This window comes from Trachurus japonicus, chromosome 24 (assembly GCF_045865225.1).
Source record: "Trachurus japonicus isolate A0001 chromosome 24, Traja_1.0".
NCBI classification, from domain to species: domain Eukaryota; kingdom Metazoa; phylum Chordata; class Actinopteri; order Carangiformes; family Carangidae; genus Trachurus; species Trachurus japonicus.
In genome coordinates this window covers 10,747,659-10,773,205 of record NC_140930.1, presented here as the reverse complement: position 1 = coordinate 10,773,205, position 25,547 = coordinate 10,747,659, and the positions used below count along the sequence as shown (strand labels likewise).

General features: G+C 43.5%; 1 protein-coding gene across 1 annotated transcript; it reads right to left on the bottom strand.

Annotated features, from left to right (window-relative positions):
* Positions 1-791: 791 nt before the first annotated feature.
* Positions 792-24,669, bottom strand: gpr176 (G protein-coupled receptor 176). Its single transcript, XM_085771180.1, has 3 exons — positions 24,344-24,669; positions 6,156-6,408; positions 792-3,088 (listed from the first exon to the last, which is right to left on the bottom strand). Exons 1-3 carry the CDS (start codon positions 24,639-24,641, stop codon positions 1,855-1,857), a joined length of 1,785 nt encoding a protein of 594 aa, XP_085627306.1. The 5' UTR covers positions 24,642-24,669; the 3' UTR covers positions 792-1,854.
* Between the last annotated feature and the right edge of the window lie 878 nt (positions 24,670-25,547).

Below are 25,547 nucleotides of genomic sequence, written 5' to 3'. Positions count from 1 at the left end.
AAGCCCCAACATGAGAAATTGTTCCGAAAAAAATTAAATACGTCTATATTTTAAGCTTGTTTGTAGCGGAAGCTCCCAGTACAGTGTCTCAGTTCGCTGCTCTTCCTGTGTCCGGCGGAACAATTTCTCATGCTTCAATACAAGAGGGACATTACAGACGAGCAGTATGGAGGTATTTGGATGTTTTTTGGTGTGTCTTTTTGGACGAAGAAAAGTGAGCACCATTCACAACCATTATATGGACAAATACTGCTGCACGGACCCCGCCCCCCCCCCCCCGTAACTCTGAGAAGGCACGAAGGAATCTGAAAATTCTCCCAGCCCTTAGTCGACATGAGGGTGAGTAGATAATGAGTGAAATTTGAATTTTGGGTGAACTATCCCTTTAAGACAGATGAGATATATGTCATATTCTGTCAAGATTCAACTGGCCTGACACTTCAGTAGTGGTAATAACATTCACTTTGGCTGAGTACAGTACAGTATAGCGTTGGATATTGTTTCCAGGCAGGCGTGATTGCACAATTCTGTTTGATAAGAGCACGGCGAGGATGCAGCATAGATTCAGGTTCTTTGTGGACATAGCAGGGGATTGTGGGTAGCCCCAAAGGGAGTTACGGCTTGACAAATATTTGAAGTGCAGCCGAGCTCGCACTGTTTGCCTCGGCCGAAGCTTCAGGATGAGGCTGCTATACTATTGAATTATGAATCACAGAGAAGACAGAGTCAACAGACTCAACATAGTCCCGAGCCGAAACTGAAAATCATTTGACAGATTTGATGATGATGTGAAATGTGTGCTTGTATCTCTGCTCTTATTTGCTTTATTTTACAAATTGAACACGCAATTGATTTTCAGGAAACCTGGGAGAAATCAATAAAATTGATCACGAGGGACTAAAAGATCCCTGGCCTGAATGATTTTCTCTTCCGCCTCTTCTTTTTTTTTTCATATATCTATATATAAAAAAAACATAGCCTACCTGTGATATTCTTCCATTTTCCTATTTGTTGCACTTTGGGTTGCAGAAAATCTAAACAAACGGTTAAACTCTGAAAATGTCACATTTTTAAAACATGAATTTGCATACTGTACATCTGCATTTTCCATCTTGTCAAATCCACTTACATTCAAAATACAAATGAGGACAACATCTACCACATTAGAAGAAAGAAATGCAAATATCCCAAAATAGGGGCTTGAGAAAAAAAAAGGAGGGGGGTGGGGTCAACAAAAGGCGACTTAATCCCAAATACTGATGTAGAACTTGGCAAACAAGGACACTGAGATGTGTTCATTTACAGAGTGCAATCACAGTATAACCATCTTACAAAATGTTTTGTCTGGAGGTTCAATATCCTCCTGTGATTATTTGCTGTGCAAACATATTTTCCAGTAGCTATCAGTGCTTCGCTCAGGATGATTGGATTCGCACAATGTGTTCGTTTCGTCAGCTCTGATCAAAATAACGAGAGATTCAAAAAGGTGTCTGCCCTCTCAATCATGTAGTCATTACAGAAGTACTTCATTATGGGATTGGACTGGACAAAGTGGCAGTGAAGTTGGACTGAGCAGACGTATTTTTCACAGCAGTGTAAATATTTGATATCAAATTGATTTTTGTCCGACAGGAAAACGGCAGAGCCGCAGGCGGCTGGTTTTTATGCAGTGAAGTGTAAAACCTGGACTTCTTTAGTGGCTACGACGGCTTCTGAGAAAAATCAGAAGTCAAAAGGTTTGAATTAACCAAAATAAACCAAGCATCTCACCGAGCAGCTTGACGCATCAATATCCTGCTGAGGCCCGCTCGACCCACTGTAATGAGGAGCGTCCGGTGTTGCAGATCGGAGGCTTCACTGGTCGACCGTAGGAATGGTGCTGACCTTATTGTTCCTGCTGATCCTGCGCTCGGGCCGCGGTCTGGGCAGCTTGGTCTGGATCAGCTCCTCGGGGGTGTTGCCCAGCGGGGGCAGCAGTCTCTTCTTGCTGTTCCTGGTCTCGGGTAACCACTGAGGCGGGAGCTCAAACGGCCCGAAACCAAACTGCGTGGCGTCCTCGGCCTCCGTGGGCGTAGCCGGGGCCACCTGCGACGAAGAGGCGTAAGCGCACGTGTGGACCGGAGAGGCACGCGGCGCTACGATGGCAGGAGGAGGAGGAGGGGGGGGGGCTTCTTTGGTGATGACCAGCCCCCCCGGACCCTGCAGAGGCTCCTTTCTGGTGACCACTAGTCCGGCCCCGCCCTTCAGCTCCTCCTTTGGTCCAGAGCAGGTTCCCGATCCTTGAGAAGGCATCTCGTTCTCCACGTCTTCCTCCTCCTCCTCCTCTTCCTCGGAGGGTCTGAAGATCTGCTGCTGGCCGATGTTGAACATCTCCAGCAGCTGGCTCCCGGAGCGCCCGGCCGCCTCCAGCCCCACCGGCTCCCCGATCGCCCCCTCCGCCCCCAGAGAGGCCAGACCGCCCATGCTCACCACGTTGCGGCGGCTGTAGCGTCTGTGGACCCTGGCCAGCAGGTCCAGCCAGCTGTGACGCGCCGAGCGGTTGACGGTCAGGAACAAGAGCGGGTTGGTCAGCAGCGACACCTTGGGGAGCCAGAGGGCCGTGAGGTACAGCGAGACGGGCAGCTCCTTGGTGTCCGCCAGAACGGTGCGGTAAACCACCAAGGCGCCGTAGGGAGCGCTGCAGGCGGAGAAGGCCAGCACCACGGCCAGCAGCGTGGCGTGGAGCTCGGCCTCGCGCTGGGACACGTACGGGATGGAGATGCTGTTCTGGGGAGTCCTCAGCGCGGCGATGATCACCTTCTTCTTCTGACTGGCGCTGAGCGCTCGGCGGATCAGCAGCATGAAGAGGAAGACCAGGGCTAGGGGCAGGATCACCGTGGTGACGTTGTAGATCAGCACGTACACCATGTGGCCCAGGGAGCGCACGTGGTCGTCGGAGCAGGACGAGGTGACGTACACGTCCGTCACGTTGGTCACGGCAAACACGGGGAGGCTCGCCACCACGGCGTGGACCCAGATGTAGATGACCAGGTCTCTGGATCTCGCATCTGAGATCTTCCTTTCTAACGGGTACAGCACAGAGTAGTATCTAGAGACGACAAGAAAATCTATCAGTACAGAGCCGAGCAACATCCCTGATCTTCTTACTGTGAAATTTAAAGGATAGTTCAACATTTTGGCAAATATGCCCATTGCCATAATACCTATAGTTTTAGGAGTAGGTTTGTTACCTTTAATTGTCAGTGCAAGCTATTTTTAGAACGGCGGAGTGGAGCTGCTCAGAGCTACGCTACACAAGGCTAATGGGATTTCTTGGTTTCCCTCATCAAACTCATCAAATACACAATCCACTCAAAAATGTTCTCGTGGACAAGTTGTGACCTGCACATTCACCACGCTATGAGATAATAACAGAACGTTATGAGACCGAGTTGTTTTAGAGGTGAGGAGAGTGTTTTGGAGTTGTTGGATGGATTGTGTACTGTATTTGATGAGTTTGATGAGGGAAACCAAGAAATCCCATGAGCCTCCGTAGCGTAGCTCTGAGCAGCTCACAGCTCTGCTCCGCCGTTCTAAAAATAGCTTGCACTGACAATTAAAGGTAATGAACCTACTGCTAAAACTATAGGGACTATGGTAATGGGCCAATTTGCCATAATGTTTAACTATCCCTTTAAAGTGAAAACGTCTGCTGGGAAAAAGCACTGTGCTGATAAAACCTTGTGAAAATCTCTCATTAGAAAACACGAAAATACCTAAACATCCACATCAATAACACTGAAGTAGAGATTAAAGTATATAAGTGAGTAGAATTCATGCACTCGTTTGCTGAAATACTGAAATCTGCAGACATCAACTCCACCCTGCAGCTTCTTCAAAGAGTTACAGTGCTACTACTGTGTACTGTATTACAGCGGTTTATTGGATGCATTTGTCAGCACTAGTTTGTGAGGTGTTTTTCTATACAAAGCATGAAAATGTTCTGTAATTGCCTCTGAAAAATACTTTAAACAGCCAATTATGGAAAAACTAACTAATTTGAATGCTGAATTACAAATATAATGAAAGTAAATAATGTTTTTTTTGTCGACTGAATTGAGCTTTTGAAATACTGCTACAATATTGGGCGAATGTTCTACAATAATTTCACCGGAGTGGGATGAAAGGATTTTCTCTCCCTTTATCGGTGGTGTATGCAGAAGTTAAAATCGTGTGGGTGGTTTTTTTTTTTAATGCACACCCACATCAGCATAACTGGATCTCCCCACAGCTGTATTACAGATAATAGTATGTAGATCGTCTCTTGTCCTGTTATTGTCTTGTAATCATAAACAAAACAAACTGCATTAGGGACTCGCTTATTTTCCTGAATTGTCTCTACATCAGCACATACGAGTATATGAGAGTGTGCCTTTAATATAAGAGCCTATAACTGTGCAGCAGTGTCAGTATATCCACAGCCTTCTTGAGAATAAATAATTCATCCGTTTGATAGCATTCTGCTTGTATGAGTTGCGATGGAGGTGATATACTGTAATATTGTAGCAGGGAAACCAAGCACAAGAGGAGGCTGCAACTACACAGCATCCGACTGCAATCACCAGAAAATCCCACGAAACCCACACTTATTGTCAAAGCCTACTGTGCTCGGTGTGGTTATGCTGATTTGATGAAGCCCTGCATGGATTTTGATGCTTAAAGGGGAATGAATGTGAGTCACTCTGTTAGATTTTGAGGAAAAAGCAGGATTTTCGTAAATGCTGACATTACAAATGAGAAATCCAGCTTGTTTGCTTTCTTTCCCCCCCATTTCCATTTCCATACTGTGTAGCACGCTAAGCTTGCAGCTGTTAACCTCAACTTTACAGATATACCAGTCTTCTTATCAGCCTGAAAGCAAATTATTACCTGCCCCAAAATGTTTTTAAAAATGTAACACCCAATGTACATTTTACTTCTAAATACTAAGAGCTAAACAGCAAACAGTTCATTAGTGTAACTGTGTAGCCTACTAAATATAGGGTAACCAGACATACTCCCATTCACCAATTTGGGTGACCTGTCCCTTAAAGCTGTCCCGAAAATGTCCCCGATTTTGATTATGAATGGGGGAGAATTTTTTCTTTTTTCTGGTTTCGATTGTTACAGCTCTAATGTTAAATGCTGGAGACGTTATATGACCAAATAAACTCTGCTCTTGCAGCCTCAGCAGAGTAGGCTATTATTTAATCTTAATAGAGTGGCACTTTGTTGATGCCATTTAGTTTTGCTGACGCTGTTGCAAGGGCAAATCATGTTATTTTCATTTTCAAAAATAATTTCTGCAGCAGAAAGTGGCACAATTTTCATTTCAGAAATCTGGTCAGCTGAACTAAAGAGAAAGGGTTAACTGTACTATCTTACATGATTTTTTTTTTTTACATTTACAAACACATATGTAGCCTAAAATAAAAATGTTTCGGCGAAGTAAACCTTGCTTTTAGATGAGTAAGGGCATGATCACCATTATTTCGTAAAGTGCGAGGCTTCGTGGAGGAAACAGCAGCCATCTCCGGCTGCTGTTGGCTGCAGCTTTTAACGCCGCAGGGAGGCTGGGACACGGCCTCTCAGCATGGCATACGCATGCTCCATCAATCGCAGCCCCAAACACCCCCCACTCTCATCCACACCACAGGGTGCAGATGGAGACCGAAAAAGACACAGGCAACCTTCCAGAGTTTAGTCATTGTTTGAGTCCTTGTTGCTGCACTTTTTTTTTTATTTGTGCTCCATTTTCAGGGAAAAGGATTACTTCAGATGACTCAGCCGGGCAACGTATTGATAAACTGATCAGAGAACCATCCACTTCTCGCAAGTGGTACTTCCACACGCCGTGAAGTGAGTGGGATGTGCCCACTAGCCTATTTCAAACATATATTTCAAAGTCAGTGGCTCTGGCTGCAGAACTGAAGTGAGCGGAAAAACAAAACATCAGTCATCCTACTCAAGGGCAGAGTGCTCTTTTGGTTTTTACCTATTTTGTAAGATGCTTGGATTTTAATTCAAGTGGAAACCTTAATTATCCATGACTACGAAAACATACCATCTGAATATACTTTAACTATGTGTGTAAACTGAAAAGGATTTCACGTCAGACGTCGTTCTTCTGAACTGACCTGTCGAGTGCGATGGCGCTGAAACTCAGCACGGTGACAGAGCAAAAGAGTTTATGGAGGAACTTGATGATCTTGCAGACCACCAGCGTGTGAAGCCACCAGCAGCAGCGAGGGCTGGCACCGAGCGCCACGTCGAAGGGAACGCACACCAGGCCGGCACAGATACCTGAACACGCCAGGTTCTTGATGAAGCGATTGGTCACGGTTTTAAAGACATTTGTGCAGCAGGTGCACCACAGCACTGTGGCGTTACCTGTGGGGAGAAAAGATGGAAATCATTAGAATAAGATAAGACAATAAGACATACAGTTGGTTTTCTGCTGTTTTCACTTGGAAAAAAAACGTTAATTTCAGAAATACTGATGCTGTCGATGAGGAAATCCATCAAAATTAGAGGAATACACCTCTTATCAACGAAAATATTTACAGAGGCTGAGCCCCCAGATTTTTCTGTATCCTCTCCTCACGGTTTTCCTCCAGGCACTTGACTCCACTTTCCTTCCACATCGCAGAAAGTAAATAGTTAGGTCGCCTGGAGACTCTAAATTACCCATTGGTATGAGAGAAAGCAGACCGTCTGTCTAATCTATGTGAGTGAGCACAGATGGGCGGATGATTTCTCTACATAATATGTTGGAACAAATCGGTGCCAAGCTCTTCATTTTTACACCACGTAGTACCTACACTAAATTTACCTCTCAACTGGTGCCACCAGTCGTTAAACGTTTAAGGCCAAAGTGAACGTGCAGCTGGATTTTGTTCATTATCAATCTCCTGTTCGGCCTCATCCTAAGATTTTCCACTGGACTCAGATCTAAGGACTGAGGAGGATACTGAAGTTTGTTGAACTCAGTGTCATGGTCAGGAAACCTGTTTGACTTTTGCTTTGTGACACGGTGCGTTATCCTGCAGGAAGTTTCCATGAAGAGACGGTAAACTGGGACTATATTTAAAACATGATAATAAGAGGCTCAAAGACCAGGCTGGTTTCACTAGGATGGACTTTGATTATCACTTCTATAACTAATACAAGCTATAACAAATAACCAGACTTCAGATAGATGTCTTAATTCATCCACTGCACAAAGCAATTTACTTCTTGACAAGCCTAAACAAGACTGTAGAATGATGAATTCTCATTCTCATCATTGAATTTTCATTCAACAGTCACCAAAGTGTATGAAAATAAAACAACTGCTCTTGTTTCCATAACAATGTCAGCAAACTGCGAATTATGAGCCACTTTTCTTTTCTTTCTTTTTTTTGTCATGTTTGGTGCTATGGCTCAGCACAGGTGTTATTGATTGTCACAACATTGGCATAGGCCTTAGTGAGCCCAAGAGTAAGGTGAATAATGTTTTAAACTGAGTAAATCTTTGTTTTTGTTAAACAGCGATGAATAGAATTAAGAAAATCTCAGTGATGTTGATTAACCCTGCCACTACATCTTAACTGAGACTCTGAATGTTGTTTTCTTGAACCTGATGTGGTCATGGTCTGTCATGACAGCCCATCAACTTTAGGGTTCGACATGTTGTGCATCCTTACATGTTTTCCTGCTCTTCATGGTTGTTGTGTTTTCCTCTGACCTGTATCTGCAGGATTTTATAAACTACACTGCTGCAACACGATTGGCTCTTTGGAAAACTACATGAATAATCAATAAGAATGCATGAGCAAGTGGAGGCGTTCTTAATAAAGTGTAATTTTCACCCTAAACTCTATAAGCCACTGAAAATTGAAATCACGAGGAGCTCTTTGCAGAGAGTAGAAATCAATTAAATCTGAACTGAGTGCGAGAGCACACACTCAAGTGCAAGTAGGTTTGTATGGTAAAATCCCTCCATGAATTGGAGCGACGAGAGAATAATGATTTTTAATTGGGTTTAAAAAAGGTGAACTCTATACTCCCTGTGGAGGACCGACTGATGTCAGGTCCCACAGAGACACGTGTGTGATACCAGACTCTCCAAATGTAATTACCCAGAGAGTGTGAGCTGTGCTCTCATTGTGAGAAACAGAGCAAGATGTTCTCTGGCGGCAAGGAAAGCTGTTTTTTTTCCTACCATGATTTGTTTCTCGTGTCTGTAAATGTTCAAAAAGGCCACAGTCAAACACTGCTCCTCCATTATTTGGCTTGCAAAAAAGAAAAAGAAAAATACAATGGACCCGATAGAAACTCAGGGCAAGATTAGATATAACAATCAATTACTGTGGATTAGGGTTATTGGGTCTTGAGAGGTTTTTAGATGGAGCATAATTTTCCTAGGATGCGGGATTGTGTTAACACACTGTGTGACGGAAAACCACACAGTATTTCATATCTAGTATTTCGTGGAAACCCAAATGTAGAGGTAATGAATGATAAGGTACGCTCAGCCTCGCTGATTTCTGTGAACCTGACTCACCCTGGACAATGAAATAGATTTTTTTTGTACACAATTTGCTATATTATGATCAAAGTATTAATAACAAGCCAAGTTTTCAGTCTATTAAAAAAAAGGTGAAAATGGTTATATTCATAGGCTACTGCTATTTTTTATGGCATCCCTTTTGACTGTTACAGAAATAATTCATGAGCGCCACCTGAGCAGCGCTATGTCTAGACTTGCTGTGACTCGCTATCGGAAAGTGACGAGATTACAGCAGGCCAGGGCTAAGTAGCTTGCTGGCTCGCTAGCTAGCGTCTGCTGAAGAAAGAAAAAAATGATTGATACTGTTGTTGTCGTCAACCACTTAAGCACTAACTATGAGTATAAGGAATGAAGTTTTATGTTATTCTTTCTTCAAAACAGGTGAACAGCTGCACTATCTATGTCGCAATAGCAAAATCTACAAACCGCTAATTTAACCTGTTTGAAAGCAGAGAAACAAAAAAACAATGATGCCAATATGCAGATATTTGCCACCAGTTTAGCATATTTTACACATTTGTTTAGCTTCAAATGTTGTAATCTAAACAAAAGTCTGTTAAACAGCTTTTAACACTAACGCTAGTTATGTGATTATATAAATAGCGCCTTTGAGCGCTGGTTAGGAAAAGCCAGCAATTGAAATGGCAAGAAACAAGTGTTGATTGATGACAGGAAACAAATGGTGGAGACAACAGGTCAAAATGGCCATATATGATAATATGCACACCAACATACATGTCACTGATTATCAGTGTTGGGAACGTTACTTTTAAAAAGTAATTAGTTATAGTTACTAATTACTTCTCCCAAAAAGTAACTGAGTTAGTAACTCCACTACTTCACTATAATAGTAACTAGTTACCAGGGAAAGTAACTATTGCGTTACTTTTTCTTTCTTTTTTTAAAGTTTAAATATGTCGAAGAATTTGAATTTTTTTTCTCTCATTTTTAAATTGTATTTTATTGTTTTCATATATTTCACTGATCGCAATTATGGAATGCGAGTGTGTGTGTTTTATTGAAAGCGAGGCTGGTGTGCCTATGAAAATAGGTTACAGTGGGTTTTTTAAGTGCTGTGGCTACAAGCAAATCTCATATTGTCTCTGTACAAAGACAACAAAGACCTTTTTAAATGTGAAAACAGCGGAGACCTATTCAAGATTTGCGTTTAATAACAGGCGAAACATCGAAATTAATTTATTCACGGCCACATTAAGTGAAATTATTAACTTTACCGATTATCCATCTGATTATCTGTCCTGCTGCGAGCGCACAACTTCTCAGGGTATCCGCGGATCCTTAAAAAGTCTTAAATTCATGTATCTAAAATTAAGGCCTTAAAAAGTATTAAATTTATTAGAAAATTCTAAGATGGTCTTAAATATATAATATATAATACACAGCATCATAAAATATGTATGCACTTAAACTTTTATATGAAATAACAGGGTATCCGCAGGGTCTTAAAAAGTCTAAAATGTGAAAATCTAAATTTTAGGTCTTAAAATGTCTTAAATTTGTTGAATTATTGTGTTCAAGTCTTAAATAATTTTAGACAGGTCTTACATTTTCTTATGCCCACCATGGGCGAGCATTTCACTCGCATTTGCCCCTAAAAAAAAAAAAACGTGTGAACCAGGAAAATCACAAAAAGAAAGAGCACAACCTGCGATTGGTCAAAAACTACAAATCCCACAATTCTCTGGCCTCAACAATAACAGTAGTTAGTGTAAGTAAGGGAGAGTGGAGCTGTGGGTGAAAAGAGGAAACAACGCCACGTCTGGTCCTGTTCTATGTTGTTCGTTCACACCGTAACTGTTTATTCGTTACGTCCGCGGTGTAAAAGGCCGTAACGCAAAGACGCGATTAGGCGCGAGACGCGGTAGACGCGACTTTTTTTTTTTGCGACTCAATACACCTGATTTTTTTTGGGCGACGGGACCATCGTGTCTTCGTCGCTTCGTCTATTTCATCGTATTTTTCAAACACGAGGAACGCTTTTTTTTCGCTCGAGTTCTGACGCGCGACCAAACGCGAGATACGCGATTTAACGCTTGTTTTGACTCGTGTCCATTTTATGTAATTTCGCGTCTTCACGAGCTCGCCCATTTTCACAACAACAACAACATTTCTGCTCTCATCAACCATGTGTGGCCGGAGCACGGCTCACTCCTCCTCACAGTGGGGCGCTGTGTTGCTCTGGTGCACTGATTTATGGGCGGGGAACACACCTCTATATAGGAGTCTGGTTCTACCTGGCGCGCTCTCTCTCTTCCTGTTCCGCTCGTCCGTGGTGGTGGCTGTGGCCTGGTGTAGCAGAGCTGGGGTTGGCGTTTGTGAAGCCGCGTGGCTGCATCAGCAGTGAAGCGTCTCTGGCGTGTTGCCAGGAGAGGCACGCTATTTCCCTAAGCGCACAGGTAAGGCGCACTGATGCGCACCGCTGCTTTCTCTTCCACTCATCTACCGACTGTTTGGTGATCTGATTGGTGATTCTGCTGCAGTGTGGCGGACTGCTGGGGCTACGGGGCTGGTTCGCCCTGCGGAAGCCTTTCGGTGTTGTTGCTCTGTCTCCACGTGGTAAGTTGGCGTTGTCCGCCCCTCGTTTCAGTCTGTTGTGCCGCTCCCGGCTGATTGTATTGTCCTGCTCTGTTGTCCTAGACTACGCCTCCCGGTGCTCCGTAATGCCCTGCTGGTGAGGCCCAAAAACTGTTAAAGCCACCATCTTCTTTTCTAATACGTCTCTGCCCGTGGTATTGAACCTGTGAGGACCTTATACGAGAGAAAGGTATTAACCATTTTCCTTTAAGAATATCTATAACTATGTGGCGTTGTTGGCACATTTTTCCACCCTCCACTTGCCACACATGGTTGAGGTCACAACGCTGCGCTGTAGCTGCTCTGGAAGTCCGAGACACTGAGGACCAAACGCCGCCGTCGCTTCTGGTCCATGACGGCGAGTTGCGGGCTGATGAGCTACAGAGACTTTAGAGTCAAAGAGGAGCAGTGCGTCGCTGTGTCGGACTGTTTGGATTTAATGAAGAAGCTGCACAGAGTCAGGTGAGCAGAAGCTGCAGAGCGTCCTGCTGTGCTACCGGAGCTTGATATGGGAAAAAAAAACAAAAAAAAACGCCAGGCGCAAGTCGCGGTGGAGAGAACAGCTGAGTTTCCGCTCCTACAGCTGAACAGCTGATCTGTGGTGAAGACGTACAGAGACCTGCCACAGTGTCACGGTGCATTAATATAAACTCTGTCCTCAGACTGTCCTGACCTGTCCCTGAACACCACACAGAGACAACATGGAGCTGTGTCACAGGTTGAGTTTTATTTATCATGATAATACATACTTAGTAACAAGCCTGTAAGTTCAACACATCAGTATGCTACTGTGATTTAACTAGCCTAGTTAAATAAAAAGATGTAGTTTAATACCATAATATATAGGGGTGACCAAAGGCCAATGTATTTACTTCATGTGTCAAATATTGTCTGCAGGCGGAGACGCTCAGAGAGAAAGTGTGTGTGTGTTCTTGGCTTTTAGAGATTAAAGTAGTGTCTGTTTCCACTTTGAAAACGCCAACTTTCCCTCCGAACTCGGCAGCTTCCCTCTGCTAGTTTGTGTGTGTGAGGCTAAACTGCGTGTGTGGTTTGTGTACAAACTGAACACTGCCTCTGATTGGCTTAGCATGAAACCTTTACTCTGCCTCAACCAATCATCATCACTTATGCGGTTGTCTCCCCCCTATCTCCTCCTTCCTAAGGCCTCTCTCAAGGCGAAGGGGCAGGAGAGGTTAAAGATGCAGCGAGAAAATGAAAAGAAGAGATGGAGAAGGAGAAGGAGGATTCGCCAGAGAAGAGAGAGAAAGAAATCTCAGAGAATGGAGAAAAAAAACAACAACTGTCTTAATCTAAACACAACAGGTTATTTTTATCTCAGCAATTTCACACATGGAAAAACCATAGTGGGATTTAATGACTGATAGCTTCCACACTGTTTACAAATCACTGTAGGTATTAAATCCGGTGTTAGAGCATGGTATTTGACAGGAGAGTCTAACTATAGTAGCTACAGCTGCAATGGTGCGATGTCACACCTTTCCTGTGGTTGAAAAATGCAAAGTGACGTATGTGGGATCACAGTTTCAAAACAATGTTTAATATCAGTGAAACAAATCCTGTCCTGTTACACGCACTTTGAAGAGATTCCCACCTAAAGTAAGCAAACAGGGAGCAGAACTAATGTCTCTCAGATACTAAAGAAGTGAGGTTTTTTTTCTATTCTGACAGATTTTAATCTTGAGCATTAAGGCTGATAATCCTATCTGTGATAAAAGCATCGAGTCTATACAAACTACACAATGACGAATGTAAGTGGTTTTTGAAAGTATCTTAAAACATTTATAAGTGCTGCCTTTTTCTAAAGTGGCTTTCACAACAAACTAGTTGTAAGATGTGTCCTTGTGTCTTCATGCTGACAACATTGTGACCTTTTTTTCCCCCTTAGTCAGTGCTGCCTGTAAAACCACTTTGTCCTTTTGTGCCTGAAATACTCACCTGACACTTGATGAACACCTTAGCAACCGTGCTCAGAGGAGCCAATGGGGAGATAGAGCAAACACTAAACATGATTGCTTTTTTCCACTTAACAAATGGCAGTCCAACTATAGGTAGCAATACAAACCCACAATACTATTAAAAAAAAAGAAAGATATTTTTTTGTCTGCCTCATGTACATGAAAGTATGTTGTATCATCTATGTTGGACTGGTGTTAGATAATTAGCCGCTTTTTAATAGTGACATCATGGCTCATGCAAACATAGATGCATGTGCTGTTAAAAATCAAAGTGTGAAACATCATTAACACGTTCAACACCTTTGCAGCTGCATTCATGTGGTGCCCGCATTACTTTAGTCTGAATGAGAGGCTTCTTTATGAATCGAAAAAGAGAGAGCCAGATATCCACATAGTTCACATAATTCCTCACAGACCTGGTTCTTGGTGCCATGCACACCGTGGCACATTAATCTGATTTACAGCCAAACTTTGATCTGGACTTTATCAGGGGGAAAAAAAGGATAATAGCCGCAGCTTACTAAGAGGAATGTTACAATTAAAATAAAAAAAAGAAGTAGCTGTGCACATTTTCAGCAATACATCCTATTTGACTTTTTTCAGACAATTAAAATAGATGATCGATTGTCTTGTGTGGAGGAGACTGCAGCTTACTGTGGTGTAAAGATGAGATGCAGGAGAAACAGCCTGGCTCTTTTCCCAGTTAGGAAATGTCCTGTCAACACCAGCAAAGCTCAAATGAACCTGCTGTGTTTACTTTGTTTTATCTGATCACAACAGAGAGGTAGAAACTAGACAAAGTGGAGAGTTAAGTGTCATGAGACATTTGCAAATCTTAAATCTCCCGCATAAGTGAGATTTCCATGCCTAGATTTAATAAAGCAACTGATCCAGATGCTATATAACAGTAAATACTGTAAAGAGCTCAGTTCACAGAGCAATGCACATCACCAGTATCTTTGTGATGTCACATCATCGCTCTGAACCTCTCCTCTGATTGGCTCGCTGACCAGTTGTTGCTACAGCTCCACAAAGAAGTGTGAGAGAGGAGATGTAAAACTACTTTTTTTTTGGTATTTAAAACCACAAATATGTCTTCTAATGGATATTGAAAAATGGTCAAATATAGGACCTTTAACAAACAGCTTATCTGTTTGCCCAGTACTTCTGTGTATTGTCTTCATCTATACAGTAATTTGTTATGGAGGTTTATAGATAAGGTTTTGCCAGATAGATTTATGTGGATTTGTGTTTTATATTCTAATTCATATTCCACAATTAGATACATCTACTCATACCTGAAAGAAAAAATAGATTGTTTACAAAGCAATCTATATATTTGACCATCAGTGATGTCATCAGTCATATTAAAGGACATGGATGACTTTTTGTTTTATGAAAACTAGAAGACTTAATTTTAATGGCTGAAAATGATCCAAAATCTCCCAAAGATATGAACTCTATTGAGCTGAATATTTGGGGAAACTTGCACAGAATGATGCAGATAATTCAGAATATTTTAACATGCGATTGAACAGTGCATTTGAAATAGCGAGTCATGGCTTTGAATATTTCCCTCTGAATAACAACACTTCAGTGGAGAAGTTGAACAAGCTCAAGAAATACAGCGTGAGACTCTCCTCGTCTCAAAGTGTCTTTATAAGTGACGTCCTAGCACCACTGTCGGCCACACACACACACACACACACACACACTGGTTGTTGCCTGAGTGAGTGAGACCTCAACCCAGTTGTCCTCCTGGGTCAAGGAAGGAAGGAAGGAAGAAAAGAAAGAAGGAAGGAGGGACGAAGGGAAGGAAGGAAGAAAAGAAAGAAGGAAGGAAGACGAAGGGAAAGAAGGAAGGAAGGAAAGAGGCAAAGAAGGAAGGATGAAGGGAAAGAAGGAAGGAAGGACAAAGGGAAAGATGGGAGGAAAGAGGAAGGGGAAAAGGAAGGAAAGATAGAAGGAGGGAGGGAAAAGATTGGGTCAAAAAGGAAGGAAGAAGTAAGGACAAAGGGAAGGAAGGAGGGAAAGAAGGAAGGAAGGACAAAGGGAAAGATGGGAGGAAAGAGGAAGGGAGGATGAAGGAAGGATGAAGGGAAAGAAGGAAGGAAGGACAAAGGGAAAGATGGGAGGAAAGAGGAAGGGAGGATGAAGGAAGGAATGACGAAGGGAAAGAAACAAGGAAGGAAGGATGAAGGGAAAGAAGGAAGGACAAAGGGAAAGATGGGAGGAAAGAGGAAGGGGAAAAGGAAGGAAAGATAGAAGGAGGGAGGGAAAAGACTGGGTCAAAAAGGAAGGAAGAAGTAAGGACAAAGGGAAGGAAGGAAGAAAAGAAGGAAGGAAGACGAAGGGAAAGAAGGAAGGAAGGAAAGAGGCAAAGAAGGAAGGATGAAGGGAAGGAAGGAAGGAAGGAAGGACAAAGGGAAAGATGGGAGGAAAGAGGAAGGGAGGATGAAGGAAGGAATGACGAAGGGAAAGAAGGAAGGAAGGAAGGAAGGATGAAGGGAAAGAAGGAAGGACAAAGGGAAAGATGGGAGGAAAGAGGAAGGGGAAAAGGAAGGAAAGATAGAAGGAGGGAGGGAAAAGTTTGGGTCAAAAAGGAAGGAAGAAGTAAGGACGAAGGGAAGGAAGGAAGAAAAGAAAGAAGGAAGGAAGACGAAGGGAAAGAAGGAAGGAAAGAAAGAGGCAAAGAAGGAAGGATGAAGGGAAAGAAGGAAGGAAGGACAAAGGGAAAGATGGGAAGAAAGAGGAAGGGAGGATGAAGGAAGGAATGACGAAGGGAAAGAAGGAAGGAAGGAAGGATGAAGTGAAAGAAGGAAGGACAAAGGGAAAGATGGGAGGAAAGAGGAAGGGGAAAAGGAAGGAAAGATAGAAGGAGGGAGGGAAAAGATTGGGTCAAAAGGGAAGGAAGAAGTAAGGACGAAGGGAAGGAAGGAAGAAAAGAAAGAAGGAAGGAAGACAAAGGGAAAGAAGGAAGGAAAGAAAGAGGCAAAGAAGGAAGGATGAAGGGAAAGAAGGAAGGAAGGAAGGACAAAGGGAAAGATGGGAGGAAAGAGGAAGGGAGGATGAAGGAAGGAATGACGAAGGGAAAGAAGGAAGGAAGGAAGGATGAAGGGAAAGAAGGAAGGACAAAGGGAAAGATGGGAGGAAAGAGGAAGGGGAAAAGGAAGGAAAGATAGAAGGAGGGAGGGAAAAGATTGGGTCAAAAAGGAAGGAAGAAGTAAGGACGAAGGGAAGGAAGGAAGAAAAGAAGGAAGGAAGACGAAGGGAAAGAAGGAAGGAAGGAAAGAGGCAAAGAAGGAAGGATGAAGGGAAAGAAGGAAGGAAGGACAAAGGGAAAGATGGGAGGAAAGAGGAAGGGAGGATGAAGGAAGGAATGACGAAGGGAAGGAAGGAAGGATGAAGGGAAAGAAGGAAGGACAAAGGGAAAGATGGGAGGAAAGAGGAAGGGGAAAAGGAAGGAAAGATGGGAGGAAAGAGGAAGGGGAAAAGGAAGGAAAGATAGAAGGAGGGAGGGAAAAGATTGGGTCAAAAAGGAAGGAAGAAGTAAGGACGAAGGGAAGGAAGGAAGAAAAGAAAGAAGGAAGGAAGACGAAGGGAAAGAAGGAAGGAAGGAAAGAGGCAAAGAAGGAAGGATGAAGGGAAAGAAGGAAGGAAGGAAGGACAAAGGGAAAGATGGGAGGAAAGAGGAAGGGAGGATGAAGGAAGGAATGACGAAGGGAAAGAAGGAAGGAAGGAAGGAAGGATGAAGGGAAAGAAGGAAGGACAAAGGGAAAGATGGGAGGAAAGAGGAAGGGGAAAAGGAAGGAAAGATAGAAGGAGGGAGGGAAAAGATTGGGTCAAAAAGGAAGGAAGAAGTAAGGACGAAGGGAAGAAGGAAGGAAGAAGTAAGGACGAAGGGAAGAAGGAAGGAAGGAAGGACAAAGGGAAAGATGGGAGGAAAGAGGAAGGGAGGATGAAGGAAGGAATGACGAAGGGAAAGAAGGAAGGAAGGAAGGATGAAGGGAAAGAAGGAAGGAAGGAAGGACAAAGGGAAAGATGGGAGGAAAGAGGAAGGGAGGATGAAGGAAGGAATGACGAAGGGAAAGAAGGAAGGAAGGAAGGATGAAGGGAAAGAAGGAAGGACAAAGGGAAAGATGGGAGGAAAGAGGAAGGGGAAAAGGAAGGAAAGATAGAAGGAGGGAGGGAAAAGATTGGGTCAAAAAGGAAGGAAGAAGTAAGGACGAAGGGAAGGAAGGAAGAAAAGAAAGAAGGAAGGAAGACGAAGGGAAAGAAGGAAGGAAGGAAAGAGGCAAAGAAGGAAGGATGAAGGGAAGGAAGGAAGGAAGGGGAAAGATGGGAGGAAAGAGGAAGGGAGGATGAAGGAAGGAATGACGAAGGGAAAGAAGGAAGGAAGGAAGGATGAAGGGAAAGAAGGAAGGACAAAGGGAAAGATGGGAGGAAAGAGGAAGGGGAAAAGGAAGGAAAGATAGAAGGAGGGAGGGAAAAGTTTGGGTCAAAAAGGAAGGAAGAAGTAAGGACGAAGGGAAGGAAGGAAGAAAAGAAAGAAGGAAGGAAGACGAAGGGAAAGAAGGAAGGAAGGAAAGAGGCAAAGAAGGAAGGATGAAGGGAAGGAAGGAAGGAAGGACAAAGGGAAAGATTGGGTCAAAAAGGAAGGAAGAAGTAAGGACAAAGGGAAGGAAGGAGGGAAAGAAGGAAGGAAGGAAGGACAAAGGGAAAGATGGGAGGAAAGAAGAAGGGAGGATGAAGGAATGATGAAGGGAAAGAAGGAAGGAAGGAAGGACAAAGGGAAAGATGGGAGGAAAGAGGAAGGAATGATGAAGGGAAAGAAGGAAGGAAGGAAGGATGAAGGGAAAGAAGGAAGGACAAAGGGAAAGATGGGAGGAAAGAGGAAGGGGAAAAGGAAGGAAAGATAGAAGGAGGGAGGGAAAAGATTGGGTCAAAAAGGAAGGAAGAAGTAAGGACGAAGGGAAGGAAGGAAGGAAGAAAAGAAAGAAGGAAGGAAGACGAAGGGAAAGAAGGAAGGAAGGAAAGAGGCAAAGAAGGAAGGATGAAGGGAAAGAAGGAAGGAAGGAAGGACAAAGGGAAAGATGGGAGGAAAGAGGAAGGGAGGATGAAGGAAGGAATGACGAAGGGAAAGAAGGAAGGAAGGAAGGATGAAGGGAAAGAAGGAAGGACAAAGGGAAAGATGGGAGGAAAGAGGAAGGGGAAAAGGAAGGAAAGATAGAAGGAGGGAGGGAAAAGATTGGGTCAAAAAGGAAGGAAGAAGGAGGGACGAAGGGAAGGAAGGAAGAAAAGAAAGAAGGAAGGAAGGATGAAGGGAAAGAAGGAAGGAAGGACAAAGGGAAAGATGGGAGGAAAGAGGAAGGGAGGATGAAGAAAGGAATGACGAAGGGAAAGAAGGAAGGAAGGAAGGAAGGAAGGAAGGAAGGAAGGAAGGATGAAGGGAAAGAAGGAAGGACAAAGGGAAAGATGGGAGGGAAGAGGAAGGGAGGATGAAGAAAGGAATGACGAAGGGAAAGAAGGAAGGAAGGAAGGAAGGAAGGAAGGAAGGAAGGAAGGAAGGAAGGACAAAGGGAAAGATGGGAGGAAAGAGGAAGGGGAAAAGGAAGGAAAGATAGAAGGAGGGAGGGAAAAGATTGGGTCAAAAAGGAAGGAAGGAAGGATGAAGGGAAAGAAGGAAGGAAGGAAGAAAAGAAAGAAGGAAGGAAGGATGAAGGGAAAGAAGGAAGGAAGGAAGGACAAAGGGAAAGATGGGAGGAAAGAGGAAGGGGAAAAGGAAGGAAAGATAGAAGGAGGGAGGGAAAAGATTGGGTCAAAAAGGAAGGAAGAAGTAAGGACGAAGGGAAAGAAGGGAGGAAAAAGGGAAGGGGAAAAGGATGGAAAGAAAGATGGAAGGAGGGAACAGATCAGGTCAATTGGATCAAAAGAGGAAGGAAGAAGAAATGAGGACAAAGGGAAGGAAGGAAGGAAGGAAAGGAAAAAGGATTGTGGAAAGAAGGAAGGATGGAGGAAGGAAGGAAACAGATTGGGTCAATTTGACCCAGAAGGACAACAGGAGGTGAATAACACGAGGTCACGACTCCAGGGCCGGCCCTAGGATTTTGGTGGCCCCCTAAACAAGGTTTTTGTTTGTGGCCCTGCACTCTAAGCGCAAACACCAAATCACTGGTTAAAACTGAATACAGACGTGTTGATGCCCTCTGAGGTTTGAGGCCATTTTCTCGACTTTTACATATTTTCTTAAATTGATCTTTTTAAGATACTTGCAGATGTAACAATACTCAAGTGTTTTATGTCTAAATATTAGAACCTCCGCTGTAAGCACACTGAGGCCAATTTGCCCTAGAACACTGTATAAAGAAATAATTTAGGCCAAATGCTGGAAATTTGAGGTCTGCTTTTTGAAAAATTTCAAATCCCTTGTGAAAACACACCTTCAGTCATGAGAACGAACTGTTTTGGTGCTTGAAATAGGATATGAATACAGTAATAGATACGTGTAGAAAACAAGTCTAAAATGAAATTTTGTAAGATTGTTTTTTGAGCACAAATGTTGTCATTCTGCCATTCTATTTTCACCAAATGTCTCAAATGTGAGATAAAAGAAGCTGAATATTGACTTCAAATTACATATAAAGCTCATAGTGTGCACGTGCAGACCTCAGGATGTTTAAATGACTTGAATGAACCTCGGTACCTTTCTGATCATGTGGCCCCCAACCTAAAGGCTGTGGCCCTAAACAACCGCATAGAGTGTTTACTGTATGCCAGGGGCCGGCCCTGTGTCCTAGCACCACTGTCGGCCACACACACACACACACAGACACGAACACTGGTTGTTGCCTGAGTGAGACCTTTAAAGCAGATATCAGTGGAATGTTTTTGTTAATATAAGTCCTAAATAGTCCTATTTTCCGTCAGCAATCACTTACATGAAGTATTTCAGCCTAAACACGAGTCTCTCCGTCACTCTGCTCTGCTGTAACCCGAGGAGAAAATTTTCCTTGTGGGATACAAGTGTTATCCAATGAGGGGAGAGAACGGCATGAAGGGCTGTGTGTGCAGCCAAGGGATGCGCGTGAATGTGGTGACGTAGCACGAGGACCAATTGATGCCTGACAAGGGCGGGGGCTGCTAACTCATGGTGCGTTCAAGGAAACTCGTACTTTGTGTTTTTCCTTCCTGTGAAGTCATACCAGTTCGATCTGGTACGAGTTCACGGGTCGGAAGTTACGAGTGGCCGTTATAGGGAACTTTCACAGACAACAGGACGGTAAAAACACGAGCTACGAGTTACCTGGAACGCTACCAAGTCGTAGTTGTGACTTGAAGCTGTAACTTACGGTTTCAAAAGCCTGCCTTGAACACAGCATTAGCCGAAACGGCCGTGCCCCTGATATCTGCTTTAATGTGAATGTGTGGTTTGAATAACACGAGGTCACGACTCCTCCCTCCCAGGGACGTGAAGAGGAAACGCACCAAAGCATTTATTTACAGCCTCTATCTAACCACTCCTTCATGTCCATGCATCGGGTGTCACACATGATCTGCTGAGACATTTTGACACAACGTTGAACCCTGACTTGCCATCTATCTAGAGGTGTGTGTGTGTGTGTCAGAGGTCTGGACGCTCCCTCGCCACTCTGACTCACGACTGTGGATATTTCCACAAGATAATTGCTGGCATTTTTCAGCCACTCACGCAAATTTCCTGTAGGAGATGGAAAAGAAATTCAATCACACCCGCCTCATCATCAGGACAACAAACGTGCTACACAACCGAGCCGACATGTCATCGCTTATCAAATAAAGTGCGGTCTGCATGGGGATTAAAAAACAGACGCACTGTGCTTTTATCACAGCACTTAAACCTTTTTTTTATTTTTTTTGCTTGAGAATTGAGGAGAAACCATTTAAACCTCAAATGTCGCCATGACTTTTATCATTCATTGCTGTGTTCTCTGGGTTATTTATACATTCATGGTCAGGTCGAGAGTTGCCAGCTGAGAAAATTGCTTTTTCATTTGGTTGTTTCTCTGTATGCGTTAAGTCAAATCAGCCTTTATATACAACAGATCGAAAGGGTGATTCAAATATTTGATGCATTTTATTTTTCATTCATTCAGCAACAATATTCCAAAATGTTAAAGGGATAGTTCAACATTTTGGCAAATTGGCCCATTGCCATAATCGCTATAGTCATAGCAGTAGGTTCATTACCTTTAATTGTAGGTGTAAGCTATTTTCAGTACGGCGGAGCGCAGCAGCTGGCTGCTCAGAGCTACGCTATGGAGGCTAACGGAATTTCTTGGTTTCCCTCATTAAACTCATCAAATTCAACATCCCAAAACTCCACAGCGCTTTTGTAGACAAGTTGTGAGCTGCACAACCACCACGCTATGAGATAATGACGGAACGATACGAAACGGAGCCGTTTTCGAGGTAAATTCATACAAAACCGCTGATGCGCGTTGCGTTCAGGGACAGTTTTTCAGCAAGCAGTCTCCGTATTTACCCTGTATTTACCTCGAAAACGGCTCCGTTTCGTATCGTTCCGTCATTATCTCATAGTGTGGTGGTTGTGCAGGTCACAACTTGTCTACAAAAGCGCTGTGGAGTTTTGGGATGTTGAATTTGATGAGTTTAATGAGGGAAACCAAGAAATTCCGTTAGCCTCCATAGCGTAGCTCTGAGCAGCCAGCTGCTGCGCTCCGCCGTACTGAAAATAGCTTACACCTACAATTAAAGGTAATGAACCTACTGCTATGACTATAGCGATTATGGCAATGGGCCAATTTGCCAAAATGTTGAACTATCCCTTTAAGTTCACTCTTCCAATAAGTTCATTAATAAAGATTTAATTTGCCTCAAGGATTTTCTATTTCATATTCACACTTTAGGTTTATTTTATCTACGTTATATATTTTATCTATGTTATATTTACATACCATTTACTATGTTTCACTTGTTGCTCCCCTGTGGTTCAAAGCTCGGCCTCCGAGATAGCAGCCGAATTAAAGAGTCATATAAGCAGTCGTATAAATATAAATGAAAGGAAAATGGATGATATGTTTTCCAAGAAACAACACACAAAGAAAAAGAAATGCATTTTCGACCATGCTGCCAAAAGTCAAACACCTCTGTCATGCTGCTCCGACCCTTCCACGTTGCACTGCACAGCAGGAGGTGATAATGACTCATAGAAAACAGCCTTTTTGTGCAAGTTTTGGTGTCAGTTTCACTGTATTTCATCATGGTGAACGATCTGTGCAAGTGCCACAAAGTCGATGCCTTTCCAAACAGCCCTGACTACTCTGTGTGTGTGTGTGTGTGTGTGTGTGTGTGTGTGTTTGGTGCAGTGAGCAGTCGGGATATTACAGCCACGCTTGTGACAAACAACACATTCATATGCAACTCTCATTTTAGGCAGAGGGATTATGTTTCTGGCTGCCGATGTGATGGAGGGGATGTCAAAGCCAGGAGACCGTGTGAGACTGGTGTGTGCAGTTCACACAGCTCCTTCCTCACTCATCATCAGCAGCAGCAGCAGCAGCAGCAGCAGTAGTAGGAGCAGAGCAGTAGTAGCCTCCTCTCCTCCTCCTTCTGGCACCAACATCTTATTTGTCTCAGAGCCAGAAACAGGCCGAAATAAGCTTATATCAGAACAGTGTTTGCATTCAACATCAGCTTACACCTGCAACGTTTTACCACCACAACCAACTCAACTGACTCTCACTGGGTTCCCAACTTAAAAATGAATCTTCAAGACATTGACACTAAAGCCCACGATTGTTTACTCTGTGTTTTCCACATTAATCCTAGCCTATATATCTCAGTTGGACATCCAATTCTCCAGTAAACTCCAAGCTCATAGCTCTGAATAAAATGATGAAATGATGGCTTCAAGTTAAGTCAGAATCTCTGGTTTGTTTATATGCTATATCCAAACCAAGCCTAACCATCCATGTATTATACAGTTAAAGACTAACTGTATAATACATGCATGGTTAATGTGTTCACATGATCTGTCTTTGATTGGTGCCAGTATCCCGCTAGCTCCTAAAACTGACAGCAAAGTTCATGTGTATGTGTAGTAACAGCTTCCAACAGGAGCGTTACCAAATTACCAAACAACGCTGTGTGTTTTGACCTCATTGTCTATTTTACAATAAAGAAGGAAGTGGGTCAAATGAGTTTACAACCTAAACCACATATAAATCTTTATGAAATGGAGTGACATCACCTATTAAACAAAGACGACACCATCAATAACCATCCTGAAAGTTGATATTGAGACGGTTATGGCCCACAATGAGCAGTAGTTTATGAAATGACATGATGAAGGCTGATATTTCGGTTTTCTTAGTATAATGTCAGGTGTTTTTCTTTTCCAATAAACTGATTCATTTTGCCACCTTGTGATGTTTTGGAAATGTCAACTAATCATTTAGTTGCATCTTTCACATATCAGAGTTGCATGCAAACCTATAAGATTTCAAGCAGTGACCTCCTTTTCAAATGTTCACATTAACCAGGACCATTGTTAAGGCACACACCACCACACTGCTTCCTGTTCACCCAAAGTGTTTTGGCCTTTGAAGAGTTTGAAGAGTTGTTTGTTGTTGGAAATTGCCTGAGATAGGCTATGTTTCTATTATCCTGATAGTACAAAAGGTGTCCTCATTTAACTTCAACCTGACCCAGACTAGAGAAATAAACAGGTGAGGTTGATGGGAACTATAATATCAATCAATCAATCAAATGTTATTTATATAGCACCTTTCAAAGCAAATAGATGCCGTTCAAAGTGCTTTACATTTTGACTGAACAAATATATGTATAGGAGGTAAAACAAGAAAAGCAAGGAGACTAATGCACAAAGATTAAAAAACAACAAGAGAAAATAACAACTTTAAACAACAATACACTTTTATAAAACAAAATAGAATAAAATGCAGGATAAAAATAGGAGAAAGATAACAATAAGAAAGAGTATAAAACTGTAAAATAGAATAAAAACACTGTGAGACTATAGCATAAAAGCCAGATTAAAAAGATGGGTTTTTAGCCTACGTTTGAAAGTAATAATAATAGCCTACATTTGGTGCAGGATCCCGGGCCTGCAGTGTGAGTGAGTGTGTGTGTGAGTCTGAGTGTGTAGCTATATGAGATGTTGTGCACAGACAGACACACTTACCGAGCAGCGAACCTATGAGGATGAGAACCTGGATGGTGGTGGTGAAGTCCCGGTAGGCTTGGTCGCGGAGGAGGCGCTGCTGCTGCTCCTCGCCCAGCAGCCCGCTCCCCTCGTCGGGCGGCGGAAGGCTGCTGCTGCTGTCCCAGCGCAGGGTCGGCGGCGGGGGGCTGGAGCTGAGGCTGGAGCTGAGGCTGGAGCTGGAGGCGTTCAGGAGATCCAGCCAGAGGTGGTGGGGGGCTGCCGAGAAATTGACTGCACCGTCCCCGACCGTCGCAGCCCGGCTCCCACTACTATCCATGTCGGCTCTCTCCCCGCGATCCTCCCCTCCCGGTGGTTCTCTTTCCTTTTCTTTCCTTAAGTCAGCAGCAGCAGCAAGCACCAGAGAGGCATTTGGGATGTTGATAATGATGATGATGATGATGTTGACTTGCAGGGGGCAAAAATCTAGAGATGATGTGCAGAGGAGATGTCAGAGAAACGGACACATGTAGGCAGTGCGCCCAGCTGCCTGCGATGATGATGAGATGATGAAGCTCTGTCTGTCAGTGAATATGTCTGATAGATCAGGACGAAACATGCTGCAACAATCGCATATAGGGAAAATGATAAGAGAGTCTAAACTGCAGGGTGCTCCATCATTTCTCCACCACACGGATGCAATGGATGGAAGAAAGAAAGAAAAAAAAAGCAGAATGAAGCAGGGTTACTTAAAATCCGTGCGCAGTGAGCGGCTGGCTGGACGCTGGAGGACTCCCTGACACCGGGTGCACCCAAAAAACCACACCGGGCTGCGAAGTGTCCATTCCGGGAAGGAAAGATGGGAGGAAGGAAGCGTGGTGCAGCAACCGAGAACACACTCCCATCAACTCCCGTCGTACAGAGGATAATGAAGAAGAAGAGAGAGAGAAAAACACACAAAAAGCAAATCAATATTGTGTGTGACAGGCTGCTGCTGCTGCTGCTGTTGCTGTTGTTGCTCCTGCCGCCGCTGCCAATCGCGCAGTGAGAGGCTGTTTTATTGGTAGACTGGCTGGTGTGGGGAGCAGGCAAGTGGATATTTCACAGCGTGAGGTGCAAGACTGGAGAGGAGAGATGAGGAGAGGAGAGGAGAAGAGCCCCTCCTCCCCGCGATGGAGGAGCACCAAGAAACTCCAGAGAGGATCTTATGAATGACAAGTGTGGACACTCACACTGATCACTGATC

Bases quoted from the DNA above. Each gene is read 5' to 3' on its own strand.
- gpr176 (XM_085771180.1), bottom strand. From the start codon at position 24,641: ATGGATAGTAGTGGGAGCCGGGCTGCGACGGTCGGGGACGGTGCAGTC. The intron at 6,409-24,343 runs GTAAGTGTGTCT...TTCTCCCCACAG, and splicing joins CCTCATAGGTTCGCTGCTCG to GTAACGCCACAGTGCTGTGG. The intron at 3,089-6,155 runs GTCAGTTCAGAA...TGTCGTCTCTAG, and splicing joins AGCGCCATCGCACTCGACAG to ATACTACTCTGTGCTGTACC.